This window comes from Bubalus bubalis, chromosome 16 (assembly GCF_019923935.1).
Source record: "Bubalus bubalis isolate 160015118507 breed Murrah chromosome 16, NDDB_SH_1, whole genome shotgun sequence".
In the NCBI taxonomy this organism is placed as follows: domain Eukaryota; kingdom Metazoa; phylum Chordata; class Mammalia; order Artiodactyla; family Bovidae; genus Bubalus; species Bubalus bubalis.
The window spans coordinates 50,030,813-50,050,543 of record NC_059172.1 but is presented as its reverse complement, the minus strand read 5'-3'; the positions used below and the strand labels follow the sequence as shown (position 1 = coordinate 50,050,543).

At 38.6% G+C, this 19,731-nt stretch overlaps 2 protein-coding genes and 1 non-coding gene across 5 annotated transcripts in view; all 3 read left to right on the top strand.

The window, feature by feature from the left end:
* The window catches only part of PIK3C2A (phosphatidylinositol-4-phosphate 3-kinase catalytic subunit type 2 alpha), a 108,500-nt gene extending 98,927 nt beyond the window's left edge, over positions 1-9,573 (top strand). For 2 of the 3 annotated variants that reach the window (XM_006077764.4, XM_044929579.2), the window contains 8 exons: positions 32-141; positions 2,070-2,277; positions 3,461-3,585; positions 4,609-4,726; positions 4,816-4,888; positions 5,116-5,225; positions 5,313-5,438; positions 6,374-9,573. In XM_006077764.4, the coding sequence (XP_006077826.2) occupies positions 32-141; positions 2,070-2,277; positions 3,461-3,585; positions 4,609-4,726; positions 4,816-4,888; positions 5,116-5,225; positions 5,313-5,438; positions 6,374-6,556 (1,053 nt within the window). In that variant the 3' untranslated portion in view covers positions 6,557-9,573. Of the gene's footprint in view, positions 1-31; positions 142-2,069; positions 2,278-3,460; positions 3,586-4,608; positions 4,727-4,815; positions 4,996-5,115; positions 5,226-5,312; positions 5,439-6,373 lie in introns of those variants that run through there. The other variant, XM_045162976.1, reaches the window with a different exon arrangement.
* Positions 9,574-16,150: 6,577 nt separating this feature from the next.
* On the top strand, positions 16,151-18,942 carry RPS13 (ribosomal protein S13). Its single transcript, XM_006077765.3, has 6 exons — positions 16,151-16,263; positions 16,410-16,458; positions 16,634-16,712; positions 17,668-17,837; positions 18,155-18,255; positions 18,865-18,942. The coding sequence occupies exons 1-6, from the start codon at positions 16,241-16,243 to the stop codon at positions 18,896-18,898; spliced, it is 456 nt and encodes a 151-aa protein (XP_006077827.1). The 5' UTR covers positions 16,151-16,240; the 3' UTR covers positions 18,899-18,942.
* On the top strand, positions 17,423-17,512 carry LOC112579759. Its single transcript, XR_003104093.1, has one exon. It is a non-coding gene; the product is annotated as a small nucleolar RNA SNORD14 (small nucleolar RNA).
* Positions 18,943-19,731: the final 789 nt, after the last annotated feature.

The following is a 19,731-nucleotide window of genomic DNA, read 5'->3' as shown; positions in this document are numbered from 1 at the left end:
TTGAGTCACAAGCTCTTTTTCCTTTATATAGATGATTCCTTCAGGGTTACCAGAACTTACAAGTACTCAGGATTTGAAATATGTTAGAGATGCACTTCAGCCCCAAACTACAGATGCAGAAGCTACAATTTTCTTTACTAGGTAAGGTATATTTAAGTATATTAGAGAAGACACACCCTGTTTAGCTTTGATTTGTTTTCCTTAGTTTAAACAAATGCTATATATCAAAATTCTGACTTAACAAGAAAAAATTATGATTTACAATAAGCAAGTAGTAGGTTTATCAAAAGCTTGTTTCAAAAGTTTATTTACTGAATAAATGTGAAGGATTGGCAATAGCACTTTAAAAAATCCTTTGTTTTGGAAATTGCCTGGTGGTCCCGTGGTTAGGACTCAGTGCTTTCATTGTGGTGACCTGGTTTCAATCCCTGTTCAATGAACTAAGATTTTGCAAGACATACAGTGTGCACCCCCCCCCCCGCCACCCCCAGATTATTTATCTCAAAATATGATCTTACATTTAGAATATATATGATTTTAATTCTAAACATTCCATTTATGAACAGTTTTTGCAAAACATTTTTTCTACAGTGCTGAATACAAGGGTTTTTCCTAAAATGATACCTATACCACTATATCTTTTAGGATTCTGCCATAACAATTTTCATAGGTACCGTAAGTGCTTAAAACAGTGACCTCTGGGACACTGCTGTTAAATTGTTATTACATGATGTAGTGCTTGAAACACATATTCCAGTGACTGGCATTTGAACTTGTGATTATTACTTTTAAAGAAAATCTTCCTGTAGGCAAATATGTTCTACACGTCTGGTGACCAGGTTGGTCACAGACTGGTGGTACCTCCTCATTAAATGCCACAAAAGGGAAGAAGGAGCACATAGGCTCATGTTCTTTTCTTTCCTTTTTCTCTTGCCTTCTTCCTCTCAGTGGAGAAGAAGTAGCATACACTGGGCTGGACTTCCCTAGTCTCATGAGTCTGGGCTGAGTTGAATTGAAGGAAGCTGACTTTTGTATAGCCTTCCAGACTAATGCTGATAATTTAGGTATTGATGAGTTTTGTTTTGTTTATTGAGACTTGTTGGCTCCCCTGGGCCAAACTGTAAAGCAGGCATTAAGTGTTAGTCAGTTGGCCTGCCATACTAATATACCGTATACCATAGACAGGGGACTTAAACAAAGGAAATGAATCTTCTCATCGTTCTGGAGGCTGGGAAGTCCAAGATCAAGGTGCTAGCCAGTTTGCTTCCTGGTGAGGATTCAAGCTTGAAGATCACTGACTGCCTTCTCGCTGTTCCCTCTCATGGAGGAGGGAGGAGAAGAGAAAGGAGGAAGAAAGTCATTGTAATAAGGACACTGTCTCCATAAAGGCCCTATGGAGTTGGGGCTTTAGCATATGAATTTTGGGGGACACAAACATTCAGTCCATAACAAGGACAAACTCTTTCGTGTGAGGTTCCCTCACACAAGAGAGTTTCTTTTGACACTGTTTCTTTGTGTATTCATTAATTCTGTTTTCCTTTGCTTGTCTAAAATGATTTATTCAGGCCTGCCTTCCAAATTTATCCCCACCAAACTCTACATCTTGTCAAAACTTCTTTTTCCAACTGAGAGAAATGATAACTTTCTGAAGAAGGAATAAGATACCAGATTCTACTAGTCAACTATTTGATAGAATGGGGTTTTGGAATTTTGGATTACTTTGGTTGCTTTCTTGTATGTCTGTTTAGTTGCTGCCTTCCATATTTATTAAAGTGAATAAAATGAACCATCATCTTCGCTCCCTAATAGCTTTTAAAATTAGTATTGGACCCCACAGAGCTTAAGAAATCCAAGCATCATTTCTTAGAGATAGTGGGATGGGATGGAATGGAGACTTTCCTGTGCTAAAGTATTTTTGTTGGGGTGAGATACATTGTAACAGGTTTTTGGCCTATGGGGCAAAGGGAATCCTGACAAAGTGAGAATCTACTTACTATTTTTAAAAGGAATGGAATTGTTTATTTAAATGAGAATGTTTTCTCAGTGTGTTAACACATTTTATTTTGTAGACTGATTGAATCAAGTTTGGGAAGCATTGCCACAAAGTTTAACTTCTTCATTCATAACCTTGCTCAGTTGCGTTTTTCTGGTCTTCCTTCCAATGATGAGCCGATCCTTTCATTTTCACCCAAAACATACTCCTTTAGACAAGATGGTCGAATCAAAGAAGTTTCTGTTTTCACTTATCATAAGAAATACAACCCAGATAAACATTACGTAAGTTTGGTTTGGTATCAGTAGAGACTCATGCATGCAGTCTTGTTCTCTCCTACTTCCTTCACTGACTCTGCTGAAGTTCAAGCATTTGTTCTTTTCATACTTCTTTCTTCCATGGATGGTCCCAAACCCCTAAATGTACTTGGAGCATCCCTAAACTGGTTTTTGGTGTTTATTTCTTGGTAAATTTGCTCCAAAACCATGAGGGACCAATGTTACTCTTCTTTTCAGAGACAAGACTGAAAGGGTGATGCTATTTTACTTTTCTCCTTATCTTCAATTTGTTCTTAATTTCAAAGGTAAAGCTTGCTCAGTGTAAAAAACTCAGCCAATATAGACGTATATAAATTAAAAATCTAAGTTCTCATTCCACTCTCTAGGGATGAAGTATTATAACATATGCACATAAAGTTTGTTTTTTGAACAAAACAGAATCTTTCAGTGTGCTTTTTTCCCCCTTCAATAGTATAGCATTACTATCTTTTTTGCTGTTATTTTTGTGCTAATATTTTTGCTGGATAATATTTACAGTACTGTCAGTCTTTAAATTTTTGACAAATTGATAGAGCTTAGAAAGTGACTTCACTAGTATTTTGATTTTCAGCTGTTATTAGTAAAGTTTTATATGTTCACAGAATATTTTAGGGGACCATTTAATTGAATAATTCATTGTTTCCCCCAATGATTTATAATACCTTATTTAAATATACTGAGTTATATCCATGAATTATTTCTGGTCATCTGTAGATATAAATGACTCTGTGCACCAGTATTTTACCCTGTAAAGTATGTTATAATGCAGTTTAAATATCAAGTAAAACAGGTTTTCCCCATCTCCCTGTCACGCTGTGTTTTGCCGTCTCCTTTGCTAACCCTTAATGAATTTACTTGCTAATATTTTCATTGAAAATGCACTGCACTTATAAATTTGGAAAGTACATTTATTTAATCCGAGAAATAGAATGCCTTTCACGTTCCAATTCTTATTTATCTTAGACAATAGTAAAAGATACTCTTAGAAGGTAATTAAATACATTGGTTTTTATATTTGTTATTTCCTATTGTGACATACATATTACAAAGTGAAGACCCCTTTGGTACATATGATGATCAAGCTGAAAATTTTCTATCAAGAAAGGTTATATTATAAATTTAACGTGTTTGGGATGTGATTTCCTTTCAGATTTATGTAGTCCGAATTTTGAGAGATGGACAGCTTGAGCCATCATTTGTGTTCCGAACATTTGATGAGTTTCAGGAACTTCACAATAAGCTCAGTATTATTTTTCCACTTTGGAAGTTACCAGGGTATGTTCTCATTCTTGTTCATTAATGTTGTTTTAATAGGAAACAGTTGCTTTATTACCAAGTACAGGTCAAAAGCTTTGTGTTAAGTTATTGTAAAATGGACTATGTGTGACTATGGACTGTGTGTGACTAATATTCCTTGGTATCACAAGAGCCTAATACGTACGAGACATAAACAAGGAACTAAGTTTTTCTTGAATGAATAAATGATCACGATCTTAAAATATGGGATTTTCTAGCTTTCTAAAGCACTGCAGGAATAATTATTGTGGTCATACTGAGCTTCTCTGAAAAACAAGAAATTGAGACACTGCAGTAATCAAAATGATAGTGTTTAGGTTTGTTTTTGATGCCCTTTGGAAACCTTCAGTTTTTAATGTAGGTAATGACCAGTAAATTCCTGTGTTGAATTACTCACATTCTTCTCAGACTAGATTTCAAAAGTAAGGAGGCAGAAAAGTGGGTATGAGTTTATTTCCATGTGCAGTCTCATTTTTCTGTTGCCACCAAAATTAGCAGTTAAGATGATTTGAGCTCTGTGGCATTTGTGGATTTTACTGATACCTACAATAGCTGTGATTATTGAGTAATGGTTGTTTTGGAGGATAAGATCTGCATATTTGTGAGTGGTTAATCTTGAGAAGAAATAAGTAGGAAATAAGTAATAAATATAGTGTATTAACAAAACAATATTCCTTTTGTACCAAGGTCATAAAAGGATGATGTATACTTGAACTGTTTCATCTCCAGTACTTAGAAAAGAAATCAAAAAATAAATGGCAACCCACTCCAGTGTTCTTGCCTGGAGAATCCCAGGGACGGGGGAGCCTGGTGGGTTGCCGTCTATGGGGTCGCACAGAGTCAGACATGACTGAAGCGACTTAGCAGCAGCAGCAGCAGCATAGTGAATTAAGGCTCCATTTTCTATTTCAGTGTATAAAAGAGTATTTCTGAGTGTTGATTCTATAAATACTCCCAAATGAAATTACTTAAATCCCACTTCTTTTTGTCTTTCTTTTGTAGCTTTCCTAATAGAATGGTTCTAGGGCGAACACACGTAAAAGACGTAGCAGCCAAGAGAAAAATTGAATTAAACAATTATTTACAGAGTTTGATGAGTGCGTCAACGGATGTAGCAGAGGTGACTATCCTAACTGAAAAATAATAACATACTTTTTTGTGTGCTGCATAATATTTAAATTAATGAATCTTTCTTCTCTTCCACTTTAGTGTGATCTTGTTTGTACCTTTTTCCACCCTTTACTTCGTGATGAGAAAGCTGAAGGAATAGCTAGATCTGCTGGTGAGATTGTTTTTTTCTTTATTGATACTTCATGGCTCCCCTGTGACCTGCAAGCCTGTAACTTCTCTGTGGATGTGGCGGAGTGACAGTGGGGTTACTATCTATAACCAGTGAGAATGAGATTTTCTCCAACATGTGAGGATCTGGGAATTAAAGCAAAAACTTTTGTTGCAGCTTGAACCACTGCAAGCAACATCACATAAAAATGAACATCTTTGTATTTTTAGATGCAGGTTCCTTCAGTCCTGCTCAAGGCCAAATAGGAGGAGCAGTGAAATTATCTATCTCTTACCGAAATGGTACTCTCTTCATCATGGTGATGCACATCAAAGATCTTGTGAGTGATTACAAATAATGATGATTGTAGAGGAAACCTATTCTGTGGTACGAAGCATTACTGTTAAGGGAATGCTTTTCTTTACAGGTTACTGAAGATGGGGCTGACCCAAATCCATATGTCAAAACATACCTACTTCCAGATACCCACAAAACATCCAAACGTAAAACCAAAATTTCACGAAAAACTAGGAATCCAACATTCAATGAAATGGTAAGTTAAAAATCTGTTAAAATCTGCTAACTCTTAGTCAAATACTATTTGGGCATAAACACCACATTATTTATGTACGTTAACATATCCTCATAAAAATATCCGGATAGAGATTCGGAAGCAAATAATACTGAATTTTCATCAAGGATATAAATTTATGAAAACCATGGAATACCCTTTCAGTACTTTAAAAGCATATAAAATGTTTGGTGAAGATAGTTGGTATTATTCTCACAAAGTAGTATTGTCTTTTTTCTAGTTAGTGTTATATACTTCCACGAAACTGAAATGAGATCAGTTTTTCAGTTTTCTTAGTCAAACAGAGAGGACTTGATTAAGGAGATAATACCCAGAAGTTAAGAGACGAGCTTTACAACACTCCAGATTTGCTATAAATTGCATTTGTAGTTGGCAAGTTTGCACTGAATGATGGATAATCAGAAATTATCACCTCATGGTATATAAAATCCAGAAAAAAAGACAATCTCCTTTTAGGAGATTGTAATCGCTCACTTTTTATAAAATTATTACAATTACTCTTTCCCAGCTTGCTTCTTCTACTCTTTTTCTTCCATTCTCTTCCTTCCATTTCTCTTTTAAAGATGATCTATTAAATCATCTTAAGGCAGGCTGCTTTGTAATTTCCCTTCCCCATACCTCCATTTCAGAAAAACCATGTTTTTAATTTTTAGCCAATAGTAATTTTCTGCTTTGTGCATTTGAATGTGAGACACTGGGAGGAATGGCAAGATAAAGTCCAAGACTCCTAAAGTACAACGTGTGCATCTAAATACGAGGCAGACTCTACTCGATGTGTCACAGGCAGTGTTACCCGTTGAAGGCACTCTAATAATCTCTTATGTTTTTACATAAAATAATCCTAAAAACCAGACAAATGATTTGTAATCTGCTGTTTCTTTCTGTCTTTGCTATAGCTTGTGTACAGTGGATATAGCAAAGAATCCCTAAGACAGAGAGAACTTCAGCTGAGTGTACTAAGTGCAGAATCTCTGCGGGAGAACTTTTTCTTGGGAGGAATAACCCTGCCGTTGAAAGATTTCAACTTGAGCAAAGAGACGGTTAAATGGTATCAACTGACTGCAGCAACCTGTTTGTAAGTTAGTGAATTTCTGAGCTTTGGAAGCAAGAACAGTTATATAAATATGTGTACACACACATGTGAACTTTGTATATTTTTATACTTGGACAGAAATTATACAGTAAATGTACTTGCTGCATTTCAACACATCTGGTGGACCAACAGTCACTTAACTAACTTTTATGAATTTGTTGACATCATTGCTGTTTTAAAGTCATTGTATAGAATGCTGTAAATCTTAAACTTAATATATAATAAGTCCTAAAAAAGACTTTGAGTTGGTGAAGGAGTTAATCCTTTCTTGAGTAATTGAGTAATAGCTTTAGTGTGGTCTGATACTATTTTTTCAGTTCAACCATCTATTTTGTATTGTTTCTTACACAGACACAGCACGTTTGTTTCCCTGTTTTGCACCTTTTACAGCCTTTACCACTGTGTATGTTCATAAACACCAAAGGGGAGGAAAGGTGCAGGATGTTACCATAAAATGCAGCTGCTATTCATAGGGCCGAAAAGCAAAGCACAAATAATAAATAGTTAAGAACTACAAAGTAGTTTATAGAGTAGGGAAAATAACACTGCTTTTTATTATATTCATGTCTTTCAAGCCTTTTTCAGAATAAGTGCCAGTCACTGAAGTTGTAAATAATGGTGCCTTAACTTCATATGCTTCTCTGGTACTTCATTCTGAGTTTTTTCCTGACTTCATAACTAGTTCAGTAGTTTTCACTCACTTTTTACTAAAATAAGAAGTAATGTACACTTACTAATGTTTTTCCCACAGATAGATAATTTTCTATACTTCAGATGTATAACTTATTTAAACATCAGCCATTTGATGCATGTTTTTATTGCCCAGTAACTGAATGAGATTCATCAACATAACTGTACACTAAATTCCATCATTCCATTATAATCCTACTTTTATTCCCAGGAGTGTGAACTGAAATTTCGTAATTTCACCCCCATGTATCTATACTCCACTCTCTCATTAAACAAGAGAAAATGTGTGCATCCAAGTGTCCATTCCTGTTCTGTAGAAGAACTCCACAAGTAGGGCAGACTCTTCACAAGAGGCCCAGGACAAGAGATCCAGGGTCCACACTAAATTTTCTTGTTTTTTTTTTTTTTTTTTTACTAAATTTTAATGTATACCTTTGTGGCACAGTTTGTCTGATTTACTCAACATATGTAAATATTTTACATTCACATGAATTACTTTCCTTAATACAATATTTAGAATCATTAGGGACATGATTGAAATCATTCTCTAGTAACCATTAAGAATAGGGTTCATTTTTATTAGTTATTCATTCAACTTCACACATAAATTGTTTAGTTCAGATAAAAAGGTATATATAATACTAATTCTCATGGCTAGAATAGGAATTCAGACACTTTAAAGTTACCACTTTTAAGTAGCAAGAGATTGTAGCAATCTAGTTGCTGTGAGATAACTGATAAAATATGCAATGAAAAATACCAAGAAAGGAAGGACAATCTCTGATTCAGTTGCCCAGAACAGAATTTTTATAAACTGTGCAGATATTTAATGTAAATGGTGATACCTGCAGAGCAGACATAGAAGAGTTGAGATGTATCAGTGGGACAGGTTAAAAAGAAAACTTGAATTTTTGGTGCCTAACACTAATGGTCCATTTGTAGGATACCCCATATATGAATGTCTTTTTTATATTAAAATGTGTTGTCTATTTAATAAGTTAATTAAAATGCAGATCAGAGCACCACCATTTATTTGCTTTTTCCATATACAGTTAACATTTCCTTAAAGTGTGTAAGTAGCTTTGCAAATGTAAAAAAGTACTAGATATTTTCACTTGTTTTTAAGACCTAATTCCATTCCATGAATTGTCACTTAGCCACTGTTTAAAAAAAAAAAAAAAGTACTGTCTTGGTAAAAGGTCACTGTTACTTGGACTGAGTGTATGCTGCCTACTTGCAGTCTTGTTACCGCAGTGTCTTTTACAAATAGTAGAGCTAGAGAATGGGATGTCACTTTTCAATTATAAGAAATATGGATTCTTATCCAAAAGTGTATATTATATACTCTGTATGGTTAACCAGAGTTCAAACAAGTGGTAATGTTTCTCTTAATTTAACTCATTATGTGCCTTCTTTGGACATTAAAAAACACATATATTAAATGTATTTTAAATATAAGTTATTTCTTTGTGAACGCTAATCGTCAGCCCTTACCAAAAAAATAAATTGACAGAGGCGCCTCTTTGCACTACTTACTATCAATAAACTTTAAATTGGTTGTTTTTTGAAACATTTTTTTTAAAGCTTGCATTAAAGTAAATCTGAAACATGTTTAAACAAACTAGCTAAGACACTAATTTTTATGTATAATCACAATGTTTCACACCTATCTTTATTGAGTAAAAATAGTTATGCTACATGTAAGACTGTGTGTAAAGAATAATGGAGCTAAAAATACATTTTGTAATGATCATAGTGTAACTGAAGCAGAATTTTTTCCCCTTGCAGTGTTTTAGAATTTGAAAATAATGGTTTCTCAAAGAACCTATTAATTTCTGTACTGAGGAATCCAAGACTTGCACTGATGTTTTTATTACTGCCTTTATAAGAATCTATAGGTATCTCAATGTTAAGGCATGTATGATCTTTGATAAAATATTCTTTTACCTTTTCAAATTAATGTTGTATGAAACTTTCAATATTTTGCCTTAAATTGGTTGACTGTTTTTTCTATGATTCACGTGGCATTTAAAAAAGAAAACATTCAATTTGATACTTAAGATTTAAGATCACAAATGGATAAAGCCCCACTACCATAGTCCATGGATTTACTTACATGCTGTTTGACTAGCAGTGCAAATAGGAATATCTATGGCAATTAGTCTCATCTATAAGAACCAAATAATTTAATTATATTAAGGTAGTGAATAAAGATGTATAATATTTTTATTAATACCTTAAAATATTCAGTGGATTGAATGTGACTTCATAACTGTACTATGATTGTATTAAAATATTTCTGGAACAAAGGAACTGTGCTGTCATTTTCTTCATCAATATGTTAACACTTTTGGTTTCAGACTTTGATAATGAGCTCACTGTTGCTCTCTTTGCATCTCACCCAGGAGTTTATTAGGTTCAGGTAATCCTGAATTTCAGAACTGGCCTGTGATTTGCCCTTAAAAATGTCCAGAGAGTGTCTGACATTTAAGTGTGGTTCTTGGAAAGTCTGGATTGCCACTTTGTTAGAGTTCCATCACCATTTCATTGAAGTGAAATGCTTCTCTTTGCCTTTGGTAGTTTATTTAAATACTAAAGAGTACAGTGACAGCCATGCTTGCAGACATATCTTCAGAACAGAGAATGCAGTTCTTAATACCGTGCCTCCATCCTGGAATGATACCAGTGAGCTTGTGGTTCTCTCATCCTAGAGGTAGCGTGTAAAAGAGCCAGAGACCATGAAAAAGCAGTAACTTAATTACAGCCAGTTTACTTTTTGAAATACTGTCATGCAAATTTTAGACATACAAAGTTAGACAACAGTTTAATGAACTCCATGAATGAATCCCATCACACGCCTTCAACAGTTACTACCTTAGGGATAATCTTCTTTGGTCTGTATTAATGAGGATGTGCCTAGGTGTAGACACCTTTTTATATTTTTCTCTTTAGGATTCTTAAATATATAGATCAGTAACTTTCTTCAGTTCTGAATAATTTATTATGAATTCTTTTCCAATTCACTACTTCTCTTTTCAACTGTTTAAACCCCATCCATTGAGATTTTAATTTTGGTTATTATATTTTCACATCTGTTTGGGTCTTTTTGTTTGGATCACAAACCAAGAGACAAAGGACTTCCAGGATCAATGAGGAAAGAGTAGTATTTTTTTTTTTTTTTTCAACAAACGGTGTGAGGACAACTAGATAACCATGTGCAAAAAATAAAGTAGGACTCTTAGAACATAAAATTTAATTCAAAGTGGATCAGAAACTTAGACATAACTGAAGTTAAAAATCCTAGAAGAAAACACAGGTGTACATCTTTGTAGCCTAGAATTAGACAGGTTTTCTTAAGTATGTCACAAAAAAGGACGGGCAACAAAAGAAAAACAGATAAATTTGATTTCATCAAAATTAAATACATATATGCATAATAAAGTAAAAGGACAACTCACAGAATGGGAGAGAGTATTCACAGGTCATGTATCTGATAAGGACCTGGCATCTTGAATACATAAAGGACTCATAAAATTCAAGAGAAAGCAAAGAATTTTTGAATAGACATTTCTTTGGCCAAATGTCACCAGAAGAGATGCTCCAGTCAGTTGGGCTTCCCCAGTGGCTGAGATGGTAAAGAATCTGTCTGCAATGTAGGAGACACAGGTTCCATCCCTGGGTTGGGAAGATCCCCTGGAGAAGGGAATGGGAACCCACTCCAGTATTCTTGTCTGGGAAATTCTGTGAACAGAGGAGCCTGGCAGGCTATAGTCCATGGGGTTGCAAAGAGTCAGACATGATTGAGTAACTAACACTTTCACTTCATCTCAGTCTCTAGGGAAATACAAAACAGGCATGTGAAAAAATGTTCATCATCACTAATAATTCAGTTCAGTTCAGTCGCGTCTGACTCTTTGCAACCCCATGAACCGCAGCACGCCAGGCCTGCCTGTCCATCACCAACTCCCAGAGCCTACCCAAACTCATGTCCATTGAGTTGGTGATGCCATCCAACCATGTCAACCTCTGTTGTCCCCTTCTCCCCCTGCCCTCAATCTTTTCCAGCATCAGGGTCTTTTCAAATGAGTCAGCTCTTCACATCAGGTCACCAAAGTATTGGAGTTTCAGCTTCAACATCAGTCCTTCCAATGAACACTCAGGACTGATCTCCTTTAGGATGGACTGGTTGGATCTCCTTGCAGTCCAAGGGACTCTCAAGAGTCTTCAACACCACAGTTCAAAAGCATCAATTCTTTAGTGCTCAGCTTTCTTCATAGTCCAACTCTCACATCCATACATGACTGCTGGAAAAACCATAGGCTTGACTAGATGGACCTTTGTTGACAAAGTAATGTCTGCTTTTTAATATGCAGTCTAGGCTGGTCATAACTTTCCTTCCAAGGAGTACAAGTCTCTTAATTTCATGGCTGCAATCACCATCTGCAGTGATTTTGGAGCCCCCCAAAATAAACTCAGCCACTGTTTCCCCTCTATTTGCCATGAAGTGATGGGACCAAATGCCATGATTTTAGTTTTCTGAATGCTGAGCTTTAAACCAACTTTTTCACTCTCCTCTTTCGCTTTCATCAAAAGGCTCTTTAGTTCTTCACTTTCTGCCATAAGGGTGATGTCATCTGCATATCTGAGTTTATTGATATTTCTCCTGGCAATCTTGATTCCAGCTTGTGCTTCTTCCAGCCCAGCGTTTCTCATGATGTACTCTGTATATAAGTTAAATAAGCAGCGTGACAATATACAGCCTTGATGTGCTCCTTTTCCTATTTGGAACCAGTCTGTTCCATGTCCAGTTCTAACTGTTGCTTCCTGACCTGCATACAGGTTTCTCAAGAGGCTGGTCAGGTGGTCTGGTATTCCCATCTCTTTCAGAATTTTCCACAGTTTATTGTGATCCACACAGTCAAAGGCTTTGGCATAGTCAATAAAGCAGAAATAGATGTTTTTCTGGAACTCTCTTGCTTTTTTGATGATCCAGCAGATGTTGGCAATTTGATCTCAGGTTCCTCTGCCTTTTCTAAAACCAGCTTGAATGTCTGGAAGTTCACGGTTCACATATTGCTGAAGCCTGGCTTGGAGAATTTTGAGCATTACTTTAATAGCATGTGAAATGAATGCAATTGTGCAGTAGTTTGAGCATTCTTTGGCATTGCCTTTATTTGGGATTGGAATGAAAACTGACTAATAATTAGAGAAATGCAAATCAAAACTACATTGAGGTTATCGCCTCACACTGGTCAGAATCAGTTTAGTTCAGTTGCTCAGTCGTGTCCGACTCTTTGTGACCGCATGAATTGTAGCACGCCAGGCCTCCCTGTCCATTACCAACTCCTGGAGTTTACCCAAATTCATGTCCATTGAGTCAGTGATGCCATCCAGCCATCTTATCGTCTGTCGTTCCCTTCTCCTCCTGCCCCAAATCCCTCCCAGCATCAGGGTCTTTTCCAATGAGTCAACACTTCGCATCAGGTGGCCAAAGGATTGGAGTTTCAGCTTCAGCATCAGTCCTCCCAGTGAACACCCAGGACTGATCTCCTTTAGGATGGACTGGTTGGATCTCCTTACAGTCCAAAGGACTCTCAAGAGTCTTCTCCAACACCACAGTTCAAAAGCATCAATTCTTGAGCACTCCGTTTTCTTCACAGTCCAACTCTCACATCCATACATGACCACTGGAAAAACCATAGCCTTGACTAGACGGACCTTTGTTGGCAAAGTAATGTCTCTGCTTTTTAATATAGCCATCATCAAAAGCCTAGAAATAAATGCTGGAGAGGGTATGGAGAAAAGGGATCCCTCCTACAGTGTTAATGGGAATGTAAATTGGTGCAGCCATTACGAAAAACAGTATGGAGTTTCCTTAAACTAAAAAAAAAAAAAAAGCACCATATGATCCAGCAGCCCCACCCCTGGGCATATATCCAGAGAAGACAAAGGTTTTAATTTGAAAAGTACATGAACCCTAACGTTCATTGTTGTTGTTCAGTCTCTAAGTCACATCCAACTCTTTGAGACCCCATGGACTGTAGCATGCCAGGTTTCCCTGCCCTTCACTATCTTCCGGAGTTCGCTCAAACTCATGTCCATTGAATTGGTGATGCCATCCAATCATCTTGTTCTCTGTCACCCACTTCTCCTCCTGCCCTCAATCTTTCCCAGCATCAGGGTCTTTTCCAATGAGTCCATTCTTATCATCAGGTGACCTAAGTCCCAGAGCTTCAGCTTCAGCATCAGTCCTTTCTATGAATATTCAGTATTGACTTCCTTTTGGATGGACTGGTTTGACCTCCTTGCAGTCCAAGGGACTCTCAAGATTCTTCTCCAGCACCACAATCAAAAAGCATCAGTTCTTCACCACAATTAAAGAAACTCAGCCTTCTTAATGGTCCCACTCTTGTATCTGTCCAGGACTACTGGAAAAACTATAGCTTTAACTATATGAATCTTTGTCGGCAAAGTGATGTCTTTACTTTTCAATATGCTGTCTAGGTTTGTCAGAGCTTTTCTTCCAAGGAGCAAGCGCCTTTTAATTTCATGGCTGCAGTCACTGTTTGCAGTGATTTTGGAGCCCAAGAAAATAAAATCTGTCACTATTTCCACTGTTTCCCCATCTATTTGCCATGAAGTGATGGGACTGGATGCCATGATCTTAGTTTTTTGAATGTTGAGTTTTCAGCCAGCTTTTTCACTCGCCTCTTTCACTCTCTAGTTCCTCCTAGCTTTCTGCACTAGAGTGGTATTATCTGCATATCTGAGGTTGTTGATATATCTCCAGGCAACCTTTCATTCAGCCCTGCATTTCACATGATGAACTCTGCATATAAGTTAAGTAAACAGAGTGACAATAGACACCCTTGACGTATTCCTTTCCCAATTTTGAACCTGTCCGTTGTTAACGTCTGGTTCTAACTGTTGCTTCTTGACCTGCATACAGGTTTCTCAAGAGACAGGTAAGGTGGTCTGGTATTCCCATCTCTTAAGAATTTTCCTGTTGTGATCCACACAGTCAAAAACTTTAGCATAGTCAATGAGGCAGCAGTAGATGTTTTTCTGGAATTCCCTTGCTTTTTCTATTATCCAACAGAAGTTGTTGGCAATTTGATCTCTGGTTCCTCTGCCTTTTCTAAATCCAGCTGGTATATCTGAAAGCTCTCAGTTCCTGTACTGCCGATTCCTAGCTTGAAATATTTTGAGCATTACCTTGCTAGCACATGAAATGAGCCCAACTGTATGGTAGTGTGAGCATTCTTTGGCATTGTCTTTCTTTGGGATTGGAATGAAAACTGACTTTTTCCAGAGTGGTACTATTTACAGTAGTCAAGACATGGACACAACCGAAGTGTCCATCAACAGAGCAATGGATAAAGAAGATGCTGTGTACATCCTAGCTCAGTTGTGTCCAACCTTGCAATCCAATGGACTATAGCCCGCCAGATTCCTCTGTACATGGAAGTCTCCAGGCAAGAATACTGGAGTGGTTAGCCATTCTCTTCTCCAAGGGGTCTTCCTAACCCTGGGATCGAACTCATTACAGGCTGAATCGTTACCACTTGAGCCACAAGGTAAGCCCCAGTGTGTATCACTCAGCCATTAAAAGAATGAAATAATGACATTTCAGCAACACGAGTGGACCTAAAGATTATAGAGATAAATACTACATTACTTTGCCAACAAAGGTGCATCTAGTCAAAGCTATGGTTTTTCCAGTAGTCATGTATGGATGCGAGAGTTGCACCGAAGAACTGATGCTTTTTAACTGTGGTGTTGGAGAAGACTCTTGAGAGTCCCTTGGATCAGTCCTGAATATTCATTTGGTGGACTGATGCTGAAGCTTCAATAATTTAGCCACCTGATGTAAAGAACATACTCATTTGAAAAGACCCTGATGCTGGGAAAGACTGAAGGCAGGAGAAGGGGCTGACAGAAGTTGAGGTAGTTGAACGGCATCACCAACTCAATGGACATGAGTTCGAATAAATTCCCAGAGATGGTGATGGACAGGGAAGCCTGGTGTGCTCCAGTCCTTTGGGGTCGCAAAGAGTCTGACACGACTGAGCGACTGAATTGACTTATATATGGAATCTAAAAAACAGTACAAAGGAACTTACTTTAAAAACTGACTAACATATATAAAACAAACTTTGGTTACCAACAGGGAAAGCAGAGGACGGATTAGGTATGAGTTTTTTAAAAAATGTAAAACGACTGTGAAATGACATAGAGATCAGGACCAGACAGCTTGTAGTCAGGCACCCGTCCCCTGAAAGGTTACAATTAGAGATAAGTGTTACCAGTTGGCTAAGGGCAGTCCTTATCGTCATGCTATTGTAAGCTTTTTTTTTTTTTTTTAATTTTGGCCATGCTCTGCAGGCTTGGTGGATCTTGCTTCCCTGACCAGGTATCCAACTGAGGCTTTCGGCAGTGAGGGCAAGTATCATAACCACTAGCCGGCCAGGGAATTACCCCTTGTGAATATTTTAAGGGGAGGGACAGACTTGAGGTAACTAGTGTCAAGACAAGCCTGGGCGCAGCTGAGTGGATGAGCAATAGTGTATGGATGAACTTTGCCGCCCACACTCGCTGGGCCACGGGGACGCAGATAACCACCTTGCCCAAGGCCGGGGAACCCCTGCAGCTCTATGTGCTCCAAGCGCACTCCCAGTCCAGCATCCAAATCCGCAGTATCCTGGGTAAGCAGTGTCTCGTCTGGATTCAACTGCCCAAACCGGAGGCGGATCCTTTTTTCCGCTCCGACCTAGTATCTCCAGATGCCTACCGGGAAGTGTACTCCACGTCGAAGTGCATTTTGGGACATGTAGTCACGCGGACGCCGGGAATTACGCAGCGAAGCCCCGCCTCCTGCAGGGGCGGAAGCCAGGACGTGTGAGGCCACTTCCTGCGTGGAGGGTGGCTTCCTGCGGTTCTCCCACCCTCTCTCTCCTTTTGCTACCACACCGCCGCCATCATGGGTCGCATGCACGCTCCCGGGTGAGCTAGGGTTTATGGGCGGGTTGCAAGGCTGAGACTAGGGGTGTAGGGAATGGAAGGAGCGTAGGCAGTGGGTCGAGGGGGTAAGGTTTGGGGCTGCTGTGGCGGGGCTCGCTTCTTCACCCCGATACTGCTTTTCTCTCCAGGAAGGGCCTGTCCCAGTCGGCTCTGCCCTACCGCCGCAGCGTCCCCACCGTAAGTAGCGTGCGGGTACAGAGGAGAGGCCGGGAGGCGGTGGGGGGTGCCATCAGTTGCTCGGAAGATGGGGACCACATGTGCATGAGCGCAGTTTTGAGGGTGGAGAGGGCCGCTGCTCTTCGGTTCCATCCCGGATTTCTCGTCTTAAGGCCGCTTTCTTTCCCGCGAACAGTGGCTGAAGCTCACTTCTGACGACGTGAAGGAGCAGATCTACAAACTGGCCAAGAAGGGCCTGACTCCCTCACAGATCGGTGAGTGAGTGTGTTTAATGTAGCCCCTTTCTCCTGACCTCGTGTAACGTGTTGAAAAACAGTGGGGCTAAATGTCTCACATGTGGTTTGAAAATTTTTTGCTCGTTTTCCTGACTTTACCGTTGACTGAGGCCTAGCCCTCCTTTGCTGAACTCTCAAGCTCTTTGAAAGACGGTAAAATAATTAAAATGCGCTCCAAATTTTAATGAGTATTTTCTTTGGGCTGGGCACTCTTCTTAGGTGCCTGGTTCTAAGCGCTTTCCATTTTATGACCTGAGTTAATTCTGACAGCCATAGTTTCAAATAAATAGTAGAGGTCTTCCTGAAGTTGGGGTAACTGAGGCACGTTGCAGCTATATAAACAAGCCTCAGATCACACAGATGTTAGTGAAGCTGGGACTGGCTGCTCTGAGTGCTCATTGCTTTCTAACAGATGTGGTTTGAACCTCAGCTGTGTGTGACTTTGTGCAAATGGCTTCGTTCTGCAAATGTTTGCCAGCTGTGTGATCCCCGATCCTGAGAATACAGTGATTGTAAAAAAGCAGCATAGCCTTCTCTTGAGCTTATGGTCTAGTGGAGATGTTATACATAATCAGAGGTGTGTGTGTGTATATATATGTAGAGAAAGAGAGACTGTGGGGTAGTCAGATGGTGCTGTTTTGACGACTCCTTGATTTTTTTTTTTTTTGGTGGCCTGTAATCTAGCAAGCTTACTATGATGATGGTCTTCCAACATTCGCAGTTTCCACCAGAAAGGTTTTCCTTAGTGTTGGGTAAACCTTCCTTGGATGTCTGAGTGAGCTTCGCTTGTGCATTCTGTTGTTGGTGTCTGATGTATAAAAAGTAAGCTGTGTTTTGCAGATGGGAAACTTGGAAAGTGACTTGATCTCAGTCTTGACATCACATGTTCCAGTTTGTATGTATGATGTGGGAATTTATATTACTCCCTTTCCAGGTGTGATCCTGAGAGACTCTCATGGTGTTGCACAAGTACGTTTTGTGACAGGCAACAAAATCTTGAGAATTCTTAAGTCCAAAGGACTTGCTCCTGATCTCCCTGAGGATCTCTATCATTTAATTAAGAAAGCTGTTGCTGTTCGGAAGCATCTTGAGAGGAACAGAAAGGTAAGAGGATGAGACTGCTTGTACTAAATTCATATCAGTAAAATATAGTGCCTCTAATTTGAATTATCCAAGGGGCACAAACAAATCACAGTGTTTGCTTTGAAATGTTTCACCAGAAGAGATTTCGGGGGTGGGGGTGGGGGTTAGTTCCCTAAATTCCCTTAAGGACCTAATCTAGCCACACAAACCCTAGGCTCTGGTTCTATTAACAACACTAAGCAATTTTTCATTAAAATGCAGGGTGTCTGTACATTCTTCTATTAAAATGATGTTTAGTTTTAAGTGGTTTTCCTGAATTCTGTCAATTTTATTTTTAGGATAAAGATGCTAAATTCCGTCTGATTCTGATTGAGAGCCGTATTCACCGGTTGGCTCGATACTACAAGACCAAACGAGTCCTACCCCCTAATTGGAAATAGTAAGTTATCAACCCTTTTTGTTGACAAAAATAGGAGTTGGCCAAGTATTAAATAGAGTAGTAATTATAGTAAAAGGACTGATCATAGATGTTTTAGATTGAACCTATATGGTCTTTCAGTTCTTAGCAAGAAAACAGTCGTAGACAGGTAGAGTGGTTGTGTTTTGTTGATACAAAGGGTGGTACTTCTGTAGACTCGTTTAGAGCACAAATGTGCTCTTTAAATCACTTTCAGATTGTGGGTAAAATTTAAGTTCTTCTGCTCCCAGGTGCTTATGTTGTTTAAATTTTTGCATAGATAACTCACTGTGATGATTAACATCCTAGCATTCACAGTTTCCACCAGAAAAGTTTTTCCTCGTGCTGGCCAGTTCTTGGAGGCCTAAGCGACCATCTTCATATTATGGTTGATCACAATGAACTGATTCCAGGAACTCATCTATTCGGTGGATTTTATATATTGGGGATTTATTGTAACCGTTAGGAAATAGCTGTTTTCAGAGATTGTGTGAATATGGAGGACATTTTTTTTAACAGATTATGTATAAATATAGAGGACTTTTTTATTAACCCAACTCTCCCCCCCCACCCCCTTTTTTTTTCTTTCAGCGAGTCATCCACAGCCTCTGCCCTGGTTGCATAAATTTGTGTATTGTACTAAAGCAATAAAATCATTGTTTAACAGAACCATGTTTTGTAACTTTTTTTGGTCCAAAAATTTGTCTGTGTATTTATCTGTTTAATGTGGACGTGTGTTCCAGCATTAGAATTGCGTGATTCCACAGGGAGCAATAAGATAGCATCTATCCATTGCATCCCTTCACTGCTCAACTAGTTGAGCAGCTTGTAACTTCACTGCGATTGGTGGGTACTGGAAGAAACTAGGAAGTGGTAATGTTATTTTCACAAACGTCTCTAAGTAATTTGGATACATTTGTTGTAGATCTCTCATGTTATCTACAGTGTAGTATCAGAAATAGACATGAAAGTGTCTCTGGAGGGGAGGGCATCTCTAGTATGGAGGAACCTTGGAAGTAATATTTGATCCCAGTCTTGTGGGTGATGCTCAAACATAAGGAAGAACGGCTTCAGGGAACAGGAAGAACCATGAGATGAGCTCAGCTCCATGAAGCTGGCAACTTTTGGATGGGTTATGATAAAAATTACTTAGTTAGGTGTTGTCAGAATATTTAATTTTTAAAACCTAGTGACAGTCGCTCAGTCATGTCCATCTCTTTGCGACCCCATGGACCATAGTCCATGGAATTCTCCAGGCCAAAACACTGGAGTGGGGAGCCTTTTCCTTCTCCAAGGGATCTTCCCAACCCAGGGATCAAATCCAAATCTTCCACATTGCAGGCGGATTCTTTACCAGCTGAACCACAAGGGAAGCCCTTTGAGTCAGAAAATTCAAGCCATTTGTATGTACCACTTTTGGGTGTTTATCACTTGAATAAATGTTTAATCCCTTAAGCT